Below are 18,800 nucleotides of genomic sequence, written 5' to 3' on the forward strand. Positions count from 1 at the left end.
TTGTTGTTCTTGTAATTAGCTTTTGGCTCGTGGGATTCCATAACACTTTGCTTGTCACCTTAACAATCAATAAGATCCTTACATCATTGCCCATATGCATTATATACGTGCATGCATAAAATGTAATATAATTGGTTAACTTTCCCAGAAATTCTCAGTAATGACATCCTTGTCATTGTCATGGCGACCCCCAATTCTGTTCGTATTTAGTACTGATTTTTAAATGGCAGATTTATGTACTCTAAACCTGCCATATGTGGATTGCAATCTGTCGACGCTACTAGATAGCATGGTTTCTTGCAGAAATGAGTGATGGAAATGTTCCCAACTTGCCATGATTATTTACTAGATGTTATGGATAATACTTACATTCCAAGCTTTGGAACATGTTATTTATACATGTAGCAAATTCAATCTGTAAAGAGTACATGATTCTTTTTACTCATGTTGAGTTTTAGAATGTAATTCTTGCTACATATCTAAAATGTAGCTGAATATGTAATTGAATACACAGCCACCTTTTTTAATTCATAAAAGCATGCTTTACACCGTTATTTGTAGTTATGTATTGGATGATGTTGTAGAACTCTGAACACACAGAATTAGATTCCGGTTTTTGCTGATTTGATCCGGGACCCCTTTTCTTTACAGTGAAAAGATTGATTTTTTAAAATTTGCAAAAAATAGCTTCTTTTTTGTAAAAATCTTCCATTATGATAGTCATTTAGGAATCTTCATTTGAAACATAACATTTAGTTTACAATTAATATTAACTATCCAGTGATTTTTAGGATTTTATTTTATATGCTTATTTTTCATTATGTATCTTCCACCATCAGCATCTGCTAAAAAATAATTGTCTCCCTTTACAGTTACAGAGACTTAGGTATTTAGAATTGAAAGTCATTCTCCCCATTTGAAACCATTCATGGAGAAATTGAGGGATATAAGACTTTCTTGTCATGCCTTGCTAATTCCTCCTTGAATCAAGCATACATTTGCATACAGTTTGGACCCTACATAGAGTTTATGATGAAAACAGGCGTAAGTTTGGGAATCAAGAAATGTAAGTTTTAGTCCCAGTTCTTTCACTAATACAATGTGAGTTTTATTCATCCCTTTACCTTTTTGAGTATCAGTTTATTTAGATGGGGAAAAAAAGAAAAGAGGGCTGGACCAAATGATCTTTCAGGATTATTCCAATTTTCATATTCTACAGTCTATGCACAGATGATATCCAGGGAGCAAAGCGTGACATGAAGTTAGGTAAAAAGATGAAAACCATATTTTTGTAGAATACCACTGGAGGAAATCTAAAATGTGGTGGAAGCTGCGCAAGTGTGAAAACAGCTTTAGTTTCAAACTCTGTTACTTAACTGCACAACCTTGGTTTATTTATTTCCTCCCTCTGAGGCTGAGAACATAATGATCCTTTCAGCTCTTTGCACATATTAAATCTTCATTAACTGTTAATTCCTTTCCCCTTCCTGTTAGATCGTGGCCTTAGTGAGTGTGTGCATAGATCACTGTAGGCATAAAAGCAACAATATTAACATGGGTCTTTTGTTTTCTGACACAATTTGTATAAAAACATTTCTTTCTGTGATTACCAGTGATCTTTTCATTTCCAAATCTGAGAACCTCTGCTTATTCCTCATCCTAGGTGACTACTTTGTAATATCTACCCACCTCCACTGTGACAGGGACCTTCGGCTTCCTCAGTGCCACTTTGTCCTGCCTTTTTGATGGTTCCCATTCTTGGTTTCCTATTCCTGGTGCCTCTTCCTCTGCCTGTACCCAAGTAATGCCTCCTCATCTTGCCATATTTGTCAGACTACTTTTTCTATCAGCAATCTTATGGGATATCTGGGAAGAGAAAGTTGCATTATAACAAGTCATATATGCATAAGTATACTCAGAAGAACTCCTTTAATTAACTTCTATATGAAGATAATCTTTTTCTTTGTTGCCTTGATAAAGATTTTTTTCTTAGAGCCTATATTTCTATGGGAACATGAAAAGGAGAGAATTAAGAGAGTAGAAATATCTTGACTAATGACAAAAAGGCAAAAAATTCTTTTTTTTGATGGTCATGGCTGTTTTCAGAACTCTGCATAATTGACCTGTCAGACTATTGCTATTTCCATCTTTGCCCTTATCCAGTCAGTGACTTTAAAAATGCCGACTTGTGCGATTTGTTAATAATTAAAATCATTGTGTAGTAAGGATTAATATCAGTCAGCAAATACTGTGGAGAAGCTACCCCCTTCCTCTCTAATACTTCAGACTTTCTAATTTCAGGCACTCACGTAACAGTGACTGCATTCAGAAGACTGTGTAGAAAGAGCCATGAGTGTCAGGAAGGGATGAAGATGTTCAACCCAGGGAAGTTCATTGTTTAGGGAAATGAGATCACTGGTAACATCACCCAACAAGTATGAGTTAAAGACTGAAACCAATCTGTTGCAAAAGCAGTCATTTGAAGCTAAAGAGCTTAAGAAAGATCTAAAGGATGAGCTGGGACTTGACATTTACCATAATGTTAGAATAAGTAGAAAAGAGAAAAGAATACAAAATGAGAGCAATTCTATAAGTTAAGCATTTGAGGTAAGAAAAACAAAAACATTACATGTGTTCACAGAAAAGTGGGTAGATTGAAGCTCTGAAGATGTGAGCTGGAGCCTGGGGTAATTTTGTAGAGGACTATAAATGTCAGGATCAGTATTTTAGACCTTGTTCAATAAGTGGTAGGAGCAAGGACCTGATGAAAGCAGTGTTTTATCTGTCAGCGTGTACAGAATAAGTTAGAAAGATAAGACACATGGGTCTGGATGCCAGCCGGGACGCTGCTGTAGCAATGCAAGGTTGAAGTAATAAGGGCTCAGATTGGAACCACTGTAGTCGGAATGGGTAAAAATAAATGGATTTTCCACATACAATAGAGGAAAATAACTTTAGGACTCAGTAGCAGACAATAGCAGCAGAGGTAGACCTAACTAAGTCAAAGATGATCATATGATTTTTAACTCCAGTATTTTCAGCTTGTATAGCACAGGGAATTATTGTTTTAAAGAAGGTTAACAAATACTCTGTGTGAATCTTCTCATAACTGGAAATCTTATGAAATCTTGAAACAGATCAAATTTAGCTTTTGAATTGAGATGGGCTGTAATTGTAAAACACTGCATTTCAAGACTCAGAAGGAACAGGATTTATCTTGGCTTTCATTCTGATGTGCACTACATTTTGAAATGATAATTTAGATTTCTTCAGTTAAATAAAGATATCATATGAAGCAAAAAAGGAGTTAATTTACTAAGTATGCATAGAAAAGAAATAATGTGTGTCTCATATACTATGCCTCACTCAGCAGAACACTTACAAGGTCACCTTTTATGATTCGTTTTCTCTAAAATGACTTGAATCTTCCCTGTTAGTAGAAAAAAATTTAACTCTAAACTTACCTACCAGCTTCTAGCAAGCCATCCTTGTTGTTCTCCTTTTGAGTCACCTGCACCTACTTTTAGCCACCTGGTAAAAAGTGACCATTATAGACAGACTTTCATTTTTACTCTTAGTACTATTAATAGCATGATTGTTCCAAGTGTAGGAACTATCCCTGGTGATGCATTTCAAAGGAGCTGGGAGGCAGTTATGTTCCCAGAGTCTCTTGAATGAGTCACTGCTGGTAACTGCTTACCATCTCAGCACTGGCACTCGCTGTAAAGCAAATCATTGAGAATCAGCCTTACCCACAACTGAGTTAGAATAACCCAGGCATAAGAAGATAGGAAGGTTCTACTACAGTCAAGTAAATGCAGTCTTGACCAAGTCTACCTTCTGTGTATTTCAAAACTATGTGAAAGTGCTTTCTGTGGAAATGCTTTACATTAGAACACAATAGGAAGTTAGAAGTAGTAAAGAATTTTAGCAAGGCTTTGAATATCGAGGTTGGTGTATTCCAGGAAATTTTATCTAGTGGTATAAGAATGAAAAAAAGAGAGGAGAAAGAGGTATTTTAAAGATGGAATTAACAGGATTTTGCAATTTTAAAACTTAAATCATTCTTGAATTTCACAGGGAAATTTTAGAGGGCTTTTGAAATAGGCATCTTTCCTATAATATTGTCAATAAAAGAAATGCAAATAACGTGAAGTTATGTCCACAATCTATTTAATATTTAAGTGTATCAACAGGTTCTATTTGCTTCATGCTATCCAAGTCACTTGTGTATAAACTTTTAATGGAACTGTAACCTCTGCTGTCTCTTCTCTCTGCTCACATTTCTACAATTCAGATGGTATTTAGAGGGCTAAGTTATTGATTGGTCAGTGACTGTGTCACTGAAACATAGCCATACTAGCCGTAACTAGAGTTATCATTACATTTGCATTCAACATAAAAGAGGTGGCTCATATTAATGACAATTTTGGACAATTTACTTATTTTTTCTCTATGACTGCCCTAAAGGACAATGTCACTACTACTTAAAATGTGTATATATGCGTGTGTGTGTGTGTATAGCTAATTCCAGTGTTTATTACTTTGTGACATATTTATACCAGGAATATGATGAAAAAATATCATCGATTAGATGCTGGGATGTTATAAAAATAATTTCAAATTTACTCTTGCTCACTCTCTGTGTTGATCTTAATGCTATTTCCTGCCAAGTGTACTTTCTATAAATTAGATGGAGATAGAGTTAATAATCCCCAGGGCCAACCCTACCTATCGTAATCCCCCACCCGCTCTGTATCCTTGCCTGCCAAGGAATGTCCACTGTAATGTTAACCTGTCACTAAGATTTGACATCAATCTCTTTATGTGGAAGCCAACATGATTCAGATGTATTCTCAAACCCAGACCACAGAAAAAAGAAAAAAACTTTAATTATATGCCTCACATGGCAGGGACCCTCCTGGTCCTGAGAGTCCTCACCCGACATCACTTATTCATTAAAAAGGTTATTCAAGGAAATCTAGGAATAAAAAAGAAAGTTCTAATTTTCCCTCCACCAAAATTAAATCCACGTGAATTTGTAGAATGTGAGATATAAGTATTTAACTACAATTTATGCCGTTATTTTTTGTGAGCAAATATGCTTAAATCTTATGCTTAAATTAAGTAGCTTAAACTATATTGACACCTTTCGCATCACTCTTTTGCTTAAATTCTGGTCCACTTTGTTCTTTTTAAAAGATTATACCTTAGAGGCATTATTGAAGTTAGGCCCAGAATATCTGGGCCAGTTTATCTCAGTAACTCACATTAATCTGTTAATTTTCAGAGATTGTTATATAATAGGAATGAAAATAATGGAAGTAGAAAAAGAACTAGGTAAAAAAGAGTCAAAGAGCTTGCTTTAAAGAAATTTTGCACAGACGTGATTTTTAAATTCTTCTTTGGGCTAATATACTTATTAATTACCATGTAATATTTTTGTACTCTTTATTTATATAAGCTATTATTTAAAACTTCTAGAATTATTTCTATTTTTAAATGGCTTCCTCTAATTTTCTGTGACTATTAGCATTCTAGTTGATTTGGGGATTTTGGTTTTGTTTTATCTCTCTATGAGAGTCCTGTCATAAAATGATGATTAGCATTTGCTATTTTTTAAATAGCTGATAAAATAAGCTTGACACCGGGATGTCTGTCTTTGTGATGGTTCCTCAATGCCCAGTTAGTTGGTTCGTTGTGATGCAGTTAGTTAACCCTTTCCAGATCCCAATCAAAGATCTAGCTGACCTTGGTCTAAGCTACTCCACGGGAAGCTGATTATTATTTCCTAGTAAGTCCCCAGAGAAGGACTTTTGCATATATTATGAGCATCAGTAAGACTAGGGATCATTGATAACTATTTAGGATCAATAAGAAAGAAAAGTACATTTCTTTCCCTTCTGCCAGAGTTACATTCACAAATTGTAATTAGGAAGTATAATTTGGCAAACTTGTCAGTGAAAATCTCTTCCACACAAAGAAAGACCAGGATCATTAAATCCACCTAGTAAACAACTGGAGCCCTCTTGCATTATTTATAGGTTTGGTCTTATTTCTAAGCACAATTAGGTCTCTTGGTAACTAGCTCCCACTCACATTAAGCTTTTTCTTTTTTATTTCTACATGATTCATTCTCACTATTGTCATTTTTTTTTGTAACACCACAGGAAAAAAATCAATCCTCTAATTACTCAGTCTGGTGAACATATTCTGTCTCCAGTGCTACCCAGATGCTGTTGCTGTGGGATAAACCGTGTTAATATGGCTCAGTTTAATAAATAAGGTCTCAGAGCTCCTTGAACTCTTTGTTACAAATAATCCAACAGTTTTCACTGCACTCGGGCATTGATCTTATTCTGTTTCCTGTAATGAACTTCTGTGTGCACATTTTAGATCTAGTCATTTATTTCACTCTGATTATTCAAACGAAATGACAACATGGTCTTGCATGCTGAAGGACAATCCACAGACCAATAGAACTCCTTCTTTTTGTGCATCCTGAATAATAAGGGCGTTTCATTCCTCTTCAAGAAAATGAAGATGAGCAACTCCATTCTGAATTCTATTAGATTTACTTCAGAGCTGCATCGGTAGCCTTCCATTTACATACTCATATATGCATAATGCAGATATCCATGTCCTTTTAGCTCAAACCAATGTTATCTATTCCCTTTCATTTCAGGAACCTTTATTAGTCTCCTCTTTAAAACATAGCTCAAAATTCAACTTACATGAAAACATTCTGGAATTGACTCTACTTATTTTGCTTATTAGTCATTTTTATTTAAGTTCATGGGAAGTTTCAAAGATACACAAAAGTAGAGAGACTGTGGTAATGAATACTAGTCGTGTAGTCATCACTCACACAGCTTCAACAGATTTTAACATGTTGTCCCTCTTGGTCATCTGCCACTCCTCATACTCTTAAAGAGATTTTGCTGGAGTATTGTAAAGCAACTCCCAGGTAAGATATACATCATCCATAAATACCTAATATTTTTAAACATAGCAAGAGTACTATTATAACACTAAACAAAATTGAATAATTCATACCATGTCTAATATTCATACCACGTTTAATTTTCCCCCGTTGTCTCAAAAATGCCTGTTTACAATCAGTTTGTTCAAATCAGGGTTCATAAACGTCTCCACACTGCATTTGGCTAGAATATTTCTTCAGTCACTTTTAATCTAACAATTTGAGCTCCCTTTTTCAGAGCATTTATTTGTTGAAGAAACTGGCTTTCTTGCTCATCTTTCCAACATTCCCTCAGTATTGATGGGCTGAGCTTGCCTAACTTAATTTATAAGTAAGCCACAAAGTAGTGATATGAATGTCTCCTAGGTTTTCAGCCTGCTGGAAGCAGCCTGTCCGTGACACTTAACTTCTGTGCTTCATATAAATAAAATAAAATTTAAATAAAACAGATGGATATAATCAGCATAGAGTTAAAGATGGAATTTTACTTTAAAATCATTATTTTGATATATGCCAACCTCACTAAGAAGCTTTCATGGTCATTTTCATGGTAATTCATCCATAGGGTAACATGGGTTTTGGCCCTTCTTCCTAAGACCTCAGCCCAAAGAAAACTTGCATAATCATTATACACAAGATATGCATCCTGCACCTGTAAATACAAATACAATTGTCTGGGTATGTGTGGCTTTCTGGTGTGCAAGGAAACCATGCTTAGGGTGACACATCTTTTCTACAGTTAAAACCACCCTGGCTTCAGTGTCTTAAAAATGATTTTTAAGATTTATAAAGTTGAGAGGCCAGATGGTTTCCTTTCCAAACATTTATGTTTTCTTCACCCTAATAGCAGGAAGTTCATTTCAGATTACATTCCTGTGTTTGAATTGTTGTATTTCCTCCAAGTCAGAATAGAAACAAGTTGAGATATGTGATAAACTTCAATATATTGTACAAATGGTACCGTTGCTACTTGTTTGGATCACACTGTATGAGTAATTCACTCAAGGTACTCTGTCTAAATGCTCAGATAAGGGGAGTGACGTGCTGAGTGGGTTTCTGAGTACAGATTTGGGAATTTTACACATCATTTCTTTTCACCTACTTGAGATACTTTTTGAGATTTTATGTACTTCAGGTATATAGTCTTTAGATTTATGTAAATGGTATAAATTTGCACGGAAGAAATTAGTTTCTGGAATTGTATTGATAGTGGTTTTACTTTATTTTATTTTGGTTTTTTGGTGTCCCTTAATGTGACGATGGTTGGAGCAATTATGAAATAAAATTTATAACAGAGAACCTTAGAGAGAAAACCTTAATGGAGAACTTAAGGCAACTTCACTTAGTTTAAAAGATTTAGAGTCAAGTCTCTATTTCAGAGAACCAAATTGGAATGCTTAGATAAAAGTAGGCTTATTTCAAAGAACATAAATTTAATTTTGTAGTTTTCTTTCAGTTATAAACAGTGTGACCCTCTTCATAGCTTAGAGTTCTGATGGTCAAATTTCTTATTTTCCAAATTAATCATTCTTGAGTTTCCTACCTATTCTGATCAGTAAAAGCCTAATATCTTCCTCTTTGTCCATCCTTCCTCTTGAGCATCCTTGGGCAACTTTGCCCACAAACTATCAGAGCTTACTATGTATAAACTGTTTAAGCAAGTGTAGAGAGAATTGCAAAATCATGTCAGCTTATTAATATACTGCATTTTATGGATTCCTCCTATACCAATCCACAGGTAACATTCTTCCAAGCTACATGGATGCTCTTTTTGGTCCACTCCTTGTACTCCAAGTTTAAGCTCCCCTTAGTTCATTCCTACACACTCAGCCTTTGTTTCCCAAAGCTTGGCACAGTGCCAGGGTGATTGGGGTACCAAAGGACCTTCAGTTTTAGTAACAAGTCTCACGTAAACATATCCTAGTGACTCGAATACTCAGGCTCATAGGCCTTAAGATTGAATGTGCATAAGGAACATCTGAGCAACTTGAAAATAAATGCATTTTCCTTGACCTCACACACAGAGATCTCATTCAGGACCTCTGGAATGAATCTAAGAATCTTCAACTTTAATAGCATTTCAGGTGTTTCTGATGCCAGTGGAAATACACTACCTACTGCTGCATGTTTGAATCATCAGGGAACTTTAAAAAGATGTTAATGCCTGGGACCCTGTCCTCAAACAATTAAATCAGAATGTTGGAGTCTAGCAAGGGCATAGACATTTTTCTAGAAGCTATCCAGGTGATTATCATCTGCAGCTTGATTTGAGAGCCTCTACCTTACACTGGTCTGATAACCACAGTGCACCAGACAACTCCTCTCCCAAGTGGTGAGAGTCTCTTTGGAGCACTTAATATTTTTTCCTGTCACATAACCTTCCTCAAGGCTACCACAGTCCACTCAACCAGGTTTTCATATCTGTAAAATTCAGGGACCGCTGTCTAGTCATACAAATTGGCTCTTCCAATGTTGTGCATATTAAATGAAGAGATATCTATAGCTAAGAAATAGGTGAGTTTTTACCTACATTTGCACAATTATGTAACTTTTCCTACAGCAGTTGTGACAAGTTGTGTTCACCTACACAAAGAAACGCTTCCTTTGCTAAAATTGTTAAATCTTTTTACACACCCCATCACACAGTCCTATACTACTGGGTGTTAAGTTTTAGTGTACAGATCCAGAAAGTCTTGTCCAACCTGGGGCCCTGTGTGCCCTAACTGTAATTTAGGATCAAAATGCCAGGCTCCTTCATCTTAGTTTCATGATGATAGAATTCTGAGCAGGGCAGAGACCAGCTGCAGTGTCAGCCTAGACCACAAACCTGAAAGTGCCATGTAAGTCAGTCTGACTGGGCCATTTAAGCTAGTTCAATGAAGACTTAACTTGAGGACCAAGGTCTAAATGTTTCATCTGCTTCCTCAATAAAAAAAAACTGAAGTATTTCTAAAACCAACAGCGGGAAATGGCTGAGGGAGAAACAGGACTTAAACATCACTTGCTCTTTTTCATTAAGACCTGTTACCTTTAAGCAATTCTACATTTATGTTCAATACATAATAAAACTATGACTTGGTTTAAAAAATTCAGTAGAACAATGTCTTGGGGAAAATAATATATATAAGCCAAAATTATTTCACTGTTTTTGGAGAGTCCTTATGTAATTGTTGGAAATGTCAATTATGATGTGATAGATTAAGATTGCTAAAAGTTTTTGTCTTCATTTTAAATTCATGGTTGTTCTTTGTGCGTGTGAAGAATTTGTACACACAGGGAAGTGGGGATCTTTGACACCGCCTCCTCCCATTAACCACTAACCACTTCAAAGCCATCACAACAAACTTTGAGTGTAATTTAAAAAACAAAAACATGCTTTCTATGCAAATGGAGCTTCACAACTTTCATAAGTGTTCTCTCTCCACCCAAACCTTCCAACCAATTTGCTGCCATTAAGACCCTTCTGTATAGAAATTCCAGAGTGGACAACGGTATGAAAACAACTATTAAAGGTATGTGGTGTCTCCCAGCACCACCATGAATATGTTTAGTTCAACATAAACTATTATCAGAACCCATGTATTATTTATTTGTCTCTTAATTCATTTCTAAGTATATTCCACATGTGACTTGAAATCCTTAATAGCATCTAATAAAAACTGCTAAGTGTGTGTGTGTGTGTGTGTGTGTGTGAGAGAGAGAGAGAGAGAGAGAGTTATCTGTTATTTTAAAAATCCTATAAGATCAATTTAATGACTACTGTGATTACTAAAAACACTCCTACCAGATTTCTGCTGCAAATAAAGAATTAAAAGAGGACTCCTTTGACTGAGTAAGGAATGTTGGGTTAATTCCTAAATTACAGAGTAATTACAGACATTCAGATTCATGATAAACAGCTTTTTGCTTTTCCTTTAGCCATTACTTGTCGAAAGCAAGATGGTGGACAGGCTGGTATCCATGAATGTCTCCGGTATGCAGGCCCCGTGCCAGCCCTCACCCAAGCCTGCCAGATCCCCTGCCAAGATGACTGTCAGTTTACCAGCTGGTCCAAGTTTTCTTCATGCAGTGGAGACTGTGGTGCAGTTAGGACCAGAAAGCGCACCATTGTTGGTAAGAATAATTGGGATGCCAAAGCCAACACTTGTCAAGGCAGAAAAACACAGTAAAAAGTCAGGCCAAGATAGTTCTGACAATGTATTTGGAAAATGCACAGATATGCATTATTATTGTAATACTAACACATAATACAGCAATGGATTCAGAGCCGTATTTTGATGTAAGTTGGCAGTGACAGATGCATTATGTAACTTTAGTAGAAAGAAAAAGTAGCCTTGAAAACTGAACTCTGTCTCCCTATACAATACGTGGTAGATTAATTTTTGGTTTAAACATGTACCTTTGGTGGATTACCTACAGACAGTGAAGTACTTGGAGAAAAGTCTTTTAGGAACATGGGGAAAGGTTGCCACTTCACTTTCTTAAGCCATTCTCACTGTCAGCCTAAGATTATCCTTCATATCCTAGAAGAGAAATATGACATTAATTCTGTACCTGAAAACACTTTTTCAAAGGTAGTCACATTGACAAAAAGCTGTAATATAATGAGCGGGAACAGGAGCCATCATATTGAACTAAACTCTGATGCACTCAAAAATATTGCCAGTGGCAAAAGAAACCTAAAAATATTGGTGCTAGTAGAGTATTCAGTATTTAAAGTTGTAAAATGATCCAGCTGTCATAATGAAGACTGTTGAAAATTATATAAGGCAGCTTATAAAAGTTAGAGATAAATATATGTAAAACATATGTAATTAGTTACATGCAGTTTAATTAAAAGTATATAACATATATGACATGATATAAATTATGATCTAATTAAAATAATGATATTTTTCAGGCACATATTACTGTTATGCTCAAGGATTTTTTATTTTAAAAGGGAATTTATTTAGATTTATACACAAACCATTTCTAATATTTTTATTGTGATATTAAATATCTTAATTTTGAATATTATTATTTCCTACATTAATCACCAAGTATGTCAAAGTGATTATTTTTCAGAAATACTGAAAGATGCAAAATCACAATCAGAAAAGTAAATGCCAAAATCTCACTTTCTGAATCATAATCCTGTATAACTAAGCCATCTATTTGAACTTAACAAAAGAGTTACTTAACTGTGCAGGGCAGTGCAGTGACTCTCTCTCTCCATTTCATACTTTTGCACATATTATAAAGGAGAGAATTGTACAGTTACCTCAAACTCCCCAGTCAGTGAAAGCACATGATCATCTGAGAGGATTTTAATCATTTTGAGGAGTGTAAAATTCAGCACAACAGTTAGTGCCTTATTCAAAATGGGCTATTTTTAAGTGAGAAAATAAGAGAAATTTCACTATGCAAAGCACCCAGTGCTAACAAAAGCCTACATAGAAAGCGCTACAGAGGGGGAAAATAGCATTCATTTATAGGCTACTGTTGAATACGGTTAAAAATAAAGGAAGTTTAGGAAAGGAGAAAACTTTGGGTTGCTTGATATTAATGATGATATTTTCCAACTTAATTTTCTCCACAGGAAAAAGTAAAAAGAAGGAAAAATGTAAAAATTCTCATTTGTACCCCCTGATTGAGACGCAGTATTGTCCGTGTGACAAGTATAATGCACAGCCTGTGGGGAACTGGTCAGACTGCATTTTGCCAGAGGGGAAAGTGGAAGTGTTGCTGGGAATGAAGGTACAAGGAGACATCAAGGAATGTGGTCAAGGATATCGTTACCAAGCAATGGCATGCTACGATCAAAATGGCAGGCTCGTGGAGACATCCAGATGTAACAGCCACGGTAATCCAACTTTTCTTCACTGTTACACATTTGCTGTCTTTGGGGGTGGAGGTAAAATGCAAGTGTATCAGAATGGAGAGAAATGAAAGTTTGCAGGAGTGTGTTCTAAATTGAACGTTAGGGACACCACTATGTATGTATTGATATATCATTTATATGTCACAGGACATTCGGTGGCACTTGTCTTGTTGTCTAGAAGTTGGCAGCTAAGTCCCAAAGTTGGTGATAAGGAAGCTTTACATGTAGGCAAGAATGGTGCTAGAATCAGCTCGGTGCTTTGTGACTGCCTGGAGGGGTGGGATGGGGAGGGTGGGAGGGAGGGAGATGCATGAGGGAAGGGATGTGGGAACAGATGTATATGTATGACTGATTCACTTTGTTATAAAGCAGAAACTAATTAAAAAAAAAAAAGACTAAACCATGGAAATAACCTAAGTATGTACACACACACACACACAAAGGGATATTATTCAGACATAAAAAATGAGGAAATCCTGCCAGTCTATTGTGACAACATGGATGGATCTCCAGCGCATTATCCTACGTGAAATAAGTAAGGCAAAGACAAATGCTGTATGATCTCACTTATTTTGAAATCAAAATAAACAAACAAACTCATAGAAAAAGAAAAAAAAATGGTGCTAGAAACCTCCCTTGGGGCAGATCCAGAGTCTACTGAATAGGCTCAGCAATCCACACAAAGTCCGTGTACAGAAAAGGAGGGAGGAGAAGAGAAGATTGAATTTAATTTGAGAATAAAGTGTTAAACTAGACAGACTTTTAATAACTGAACTGGCAAGGTCTGCGACGTGCCTAAGATATCAAGTGGCAGAGGAGAAAGACTGAAAGCTGCAATTGGTGAAAACTCAAACATCTCATTTATTCCTCATTAAGCTGAGATTGGCCCAAACAAACAAAGCTAGAAAAAGGTACATACACTTTGGAAACTTTTGATTTCCAAACAAACAAAAAATCAAAAAGAAGCTAAAATACTGTGACAATAATTGAATTGCCTAAAGCTTATAAAGAGTGGTTTTGACCAGAGTATGCAGTGAACTCTTTTGTTCTACATCATAATATAGTCAGCCTTAAGCAATATTTGTTCATTCTTTTATGTTAATGTATCTGTCCTTTTATTATGGAATGAGATCAGTTTACAGTGGGTCAGCCTGAATCATGGATGTCACATATTTGCGAACACTGGACAGTGATTCTCCTCTCTTCATGGAGGTGACCTAACAAAGATAAGTTAAATTACTGGGAGAGAGGGATATGGTAGTTACCCTCCAACCTTGCTGAAGTAACTTCTGCTGTTGGAACAGTGCTCCTCCATTTTTATTATATGGTTCAGAAAACAGCATGAACTAATAGGACCATCTCACATATATAAACCATTATGGGGTATCATGGTGACACATTTATGGAATCTCTTAAATCTGTCTCCAAAACAGTTTCCAAAAACCCTGACTTTTTTTTTTTACATTATCTCATAATTACTGTTTTATCAAAGTCTAGTGATATAAGCCCCCATTATAAGAGTCCATTATGTTGAAGCTCTAGATATAAGTATTTTACATGCATGCATTGCTGTGTTTAAGATTATCCCATGAATTTAGAACAATAACTAAAAAGAGTTTAGTAAGCCTTGAAAAACTTTTGTAAGAGTAATTGAGTTTTTTATTCTCTATATCAAATAACATAGGTGCTATTAATTAGATACCAGGAAAAATGTAAATGCACTTCGCATTCTGAGCTGATATAATAATGTAGAAGATCATAGTTAGTCATTAAAATGTAAAAGTGAAGATCACTTTAAAAATGTTTCTCCTGAAATGTAGCATGTGTTTGCTCACATTTTAAGTTGTTATGCATAGTGAATCACCAAGATAATCATTTGTTTTTAACATAACCTTTGAGCTTTCAAAATGACTCTCATATATTCTCACTTTTACCTTGACCTGTTAATTAGATGCATGAGAGCTTCAGTAAGACACTTAAGAGTCAATCTTATTTTTAGAAAAAAAAAAAAAACTTTAAAAATATCTTGTGACTCTCACGAAAATGTTTGATCTCTTGCAAAAAATAAAAGTACAGAAAAACTGAAATTGGCCAAAGGCAGTAGACTTTCTGCCTTAGCACTGTCAATTCAAAGCAAGAAGAATTCAGTAGTGTATTCTAGAAGAAAAGCACATGTAGAAAAATAGATGGGTCCCTGGCAGCACTGAACTTCATGGAGATTGTGAAAGGATCTAAGATGTTTAAGTGAACGGTTCCAGTTTAGTTCTTTGTGTCTATCCAACATCACTCCTTTCTCCTTAACTCTGATCTAAGATGGATGTCTAATGGGATATTTTAGCATCTACTAACAGTTTTACTCAAAGTCTGAGGAAATTGAGTGTCTCTTGCCTGACTTCTTTGGAATTACTGCTGCTGTTCTGTCAATGCCGATGGTGATAGTGGAGTGCTGTCACTTTGATGCTCTATCCTAGGCATGTGCTAACTTGCAGTTTCTATGACCACTGCCTTTGCTCAGCCAAAGCAGCTTCCAGATGAATGGTGGGGATGGGGTTTAAAGTGGCTTTCAAGAAAAAGTCTCTTACGGCTTTCAGTTTAAACATAAAATTGATCCCCACATGTATGCGGTACAAAGACACTAATCCCCTACCCTATTCAATAGTGGCCTTATGGCATCTCTACTTAATCTGTGTTATCCATCTGTGGATCATATTATCAGTTATTATATTGATAAAACAGTTTGACTTTCATCAGCTTAAGTATATTATTTTAGGTCATTTCCCATGTGGTAACCTTTTTTTTTTTTAATGTCTGAAACTCGAGGCACAATTCTATTATGTCTGGAATTTCTCATAAGAATAGACTCTGTACTGAAAAGCAATATGTCGATACAACAAAAATCAGATCTTAAAGTATACCTTGGGAGACACATAAGTGTTCATCCATCCTGATATATGGTATTAAATATAGTTCCTGCATAAATGTTGATATATAAATACACTTTTGGCATTTATCCTGATATCATAATACAAATTATGTATATTTACTTTTGGTATGAAATCTTGAATGGTGTCACTATTAGCAACAGATTATAAATCATTAAAAAACCAAATTACACATTTTCTACTTACTGCTAGAATACTCTGAGATCTTAATTAATTGGCTCACTAGAAATTGATTGCCCTGGCACATAGTACTAGGTACTTCTCAAGTTAATCACTTCTAAAATTTCACAGAACAAGAGGTAGAATTTCTGGAACTTTTTTTTATTATATCATTTAATCTTGATATTTTAAAGAATGTTAGAGGTAACCTAGCTTATGCAAGGTACACATATACAAGATTTTCATTTAAACATAAGTGGTAGAATTTTATTATGCTGCCCCGCAATCCTACCCAGATCTCCCAAAAGCCCTTATTCTGCTCTACTTTTTGTATTTCAAAAGCATGTATCACTCTATAACATACCATATAATTTACTTATTTATTGTATTTATTATTTACGTTTTATCCTGTACAAAAATGTAGATTGATGAGGGTATCTTGGGCTACTTTATTCACTCATGTATCCCAAGCACCTAGAACAGTAAGTGCTCAGTAAATATTTGTAGAATGAATGAATGAGTGAAGAGGTGGAGAGAATTTTTGTAGCTGTATTTAATCCACAATCAGGCTTGGACCTTCCTTTTTTCCAGACAGTGTCCTTCCCTCTGTGTCACAGTTCTGGAATATAATCAAACAGATCATTGAGAACAACTAAGATCTTTGGAATAAACTATATACATGCCACAAACTTTCTATATGATATTCATCAAATATTTATGCTTCTCTCCTCCTACTAATTGGTAGGTAGAAGAAATAATAGTCACACACCCATTCCACTGAATTAGTCCAGTAATATCGATATTGGTAAATCTCTTTATTCCAGTTTAAAGCTTATTGTTCAGAATTGCCTGCTTTGTACAACACCAGATTTGGACAACAGCTTAATCTCTTGGTTTATATTAGTAATTGTGACAACTTGCTTTTTCCCAGCCTGTGTTTACAACTTTAATTGGGAGTATGGAATGTTCATTTAATTACCTTTGTGTCCACTCATCTTTCCTTGAGAAAATAAGGAATAACAATTCTATTAGATTTATCTCAAAGGAACACTTTGAAGGCGAATTGGATAAAGTGTAAAAATGTCAGATGCTGAAGTCTTAAGCTCTTTGAGTTACATAATTCCTTCCAGACGTTTCTCTTCAAACTTTACTCTCAGCAAATTTGTCTTTGCTGTTCCTTATAGGGAGTTTAAGCCATAATGTACTATCAATAGATATTCTAAAATTGAACTTAATTTTATTTGTGATATTTTATCATCTGTTAATATCAAGTAAGCAGAAAGGCCGATCTGATATGACTGTTGTTCTTCCTGAACCCCTGCTGTTTAATATACATAGGTCTCCTGTCACCTAAAAGTAATATGTTGCTTTGATACCTATCAAATACCAATTTGGAGAGCCCATGAGGAAACTCAAGAATCAGCTATTTGGTTAGATTACTTGTTACAAAATATTTTCCTAAAGGGCCAGGTAGCAAATATTTCAGGCTCTGCAGGCTAAAAAGTCTCTGTAACAACTACCCAATTCTGCAGTTATAGAATGAAAGCAGCCATAGACAATATATGAGTGAATTACACAATTATGTTCCAGTAAAACTTTATTTAGAAAAACAGGCTGTCAGCTGTCATTTGCCAACTAGGATTTAAATCCTTCTTACTAAGAATGCCATCTACAGAGGAGCAGCCTAGGCGTCACAGGAAAACCATTGGAAATGCAACCTACATTGCAGACCTGCTGAATGGGAATCTGCATTCTGACAAGATCCCCAGGGGGTTCTATAACACATTTAAAGTTTAAGACTACTTCTCTGGGTCATGCAGACACTCACAGGGTTCGGTAGGGATCATGAGCTTTATTATCCTTGGTGTGAAAGGCCTATGAAGATCATTTCCTAGAGGATCACAATGTGATGCTGTCTTAGGCAAAATAATCAACACCTCACAGGAGGTAGTTCACTTGCTTACCAGTTGTGGGCAAGAGAACATTAGGAAACTTGAAATTTGTAAAGATGTGTCTTTATAAAGTGAATGCCTATGTAGGTATGATTTTGAAAACAGAATGAGTCTATAGGATCTTCTGTGGAAAGGATATTGGCAAGTTAATGATTGCCCTGAGGAAAGTCTTTTTTGGTTCAGATAGAGAAATAAGAGAGAGCTCTGGGTTTACTTACTGCTCTATTCATAAGCAGAATACAATATTATATTGAAGTGTTGTGTGCATTTGACTTTGTGCACTCTATTCATGATCCAATGACTCTAAAATTCTCAGTACTTTGTACTGCCATTTGACCATCATGCTGGCATTTAAACAGCTGTACTACTTATTTTAGGTCACATTACACCCTTTTAATTATTTCAGTTTGTCTTTTAACTGTAGTCACTATTGAATTGTTCAGCATAGTTTGTCTAATGCCTTATTAGTGTAAGATTAATTTCCCTTTAACATTAATTTTTAAATATAATGATTTATATTAATTCTTCCAAGCTTTCTCTCTTTGACTAGTATGTTTATGAATGATATTACAGAGAACCTTCTGAACATTAATGAATGGCTTTATCAGTTGGTTTTGTAAGCATCTATAGGATTCAAAGTATGCCCATTAAAATTTGAATTTTTTTTTTAATTTATTTTTTTGCGGTATGCGGGCCTCTCACTGTTGTGGCCTTTCCTGTTGCGGAGCACAGGCTCCGGACACGCAGGCTTAGCGGCCATGGCTTACGAGCCCAGCCGCTCCACGGTATGTGGGATCTTTCTGGACCGGGGCACGAACCCGTGTCCCTTGCATCGGCAGGCGGACTCTCAACCACTGCGCCACCAGGGAAGCCTTAAAATTTGATACTTTGTAAAACCCTTG

At 35.6% G+C, this 18,800-nt stretch overlaps 1 protein-coding gene across 1 annotated transcript in view; it reads left to right on the top strand.

Moving 5' to 3' along the window:
- The window catches only part of THSD7A (thrombospondin type 1 domain containing 7A), a 451,454-nt gene that overhangs the window by 382,481 nt on the left and 50,173 nt on the right, over window positions 1–18,800 (top strand). Inside the window, exons 12-13 of the mRNA XM_081244020.1 lie at window positions 10,901–11,095; window positions 12,564–12,827. Coding sequence (XP_081100146.1) covers window positions 10,901–11,095; window positions 12,564–12,827 — 459 coding nt within the window. The remainder of the gene's footprint in view (window positions 1–10,900; window positions 11,096–12,563; window positions 12,828–18,800) is intronic.

The sequence above is a fragment of the Mesoplodon bidens genome, assembly GCF_964165515.1.
Source record: "Mesoplodon bidens genome assembly, chromosome: 9".
Classification (NCBI taxonomy): domain Eukaryota; kingdom Metazoa; phylum Chordata; class Mammalia; order Artiodactyla; family Ziphiidae; genus Mesoplodon; species Mesoplodon bidens.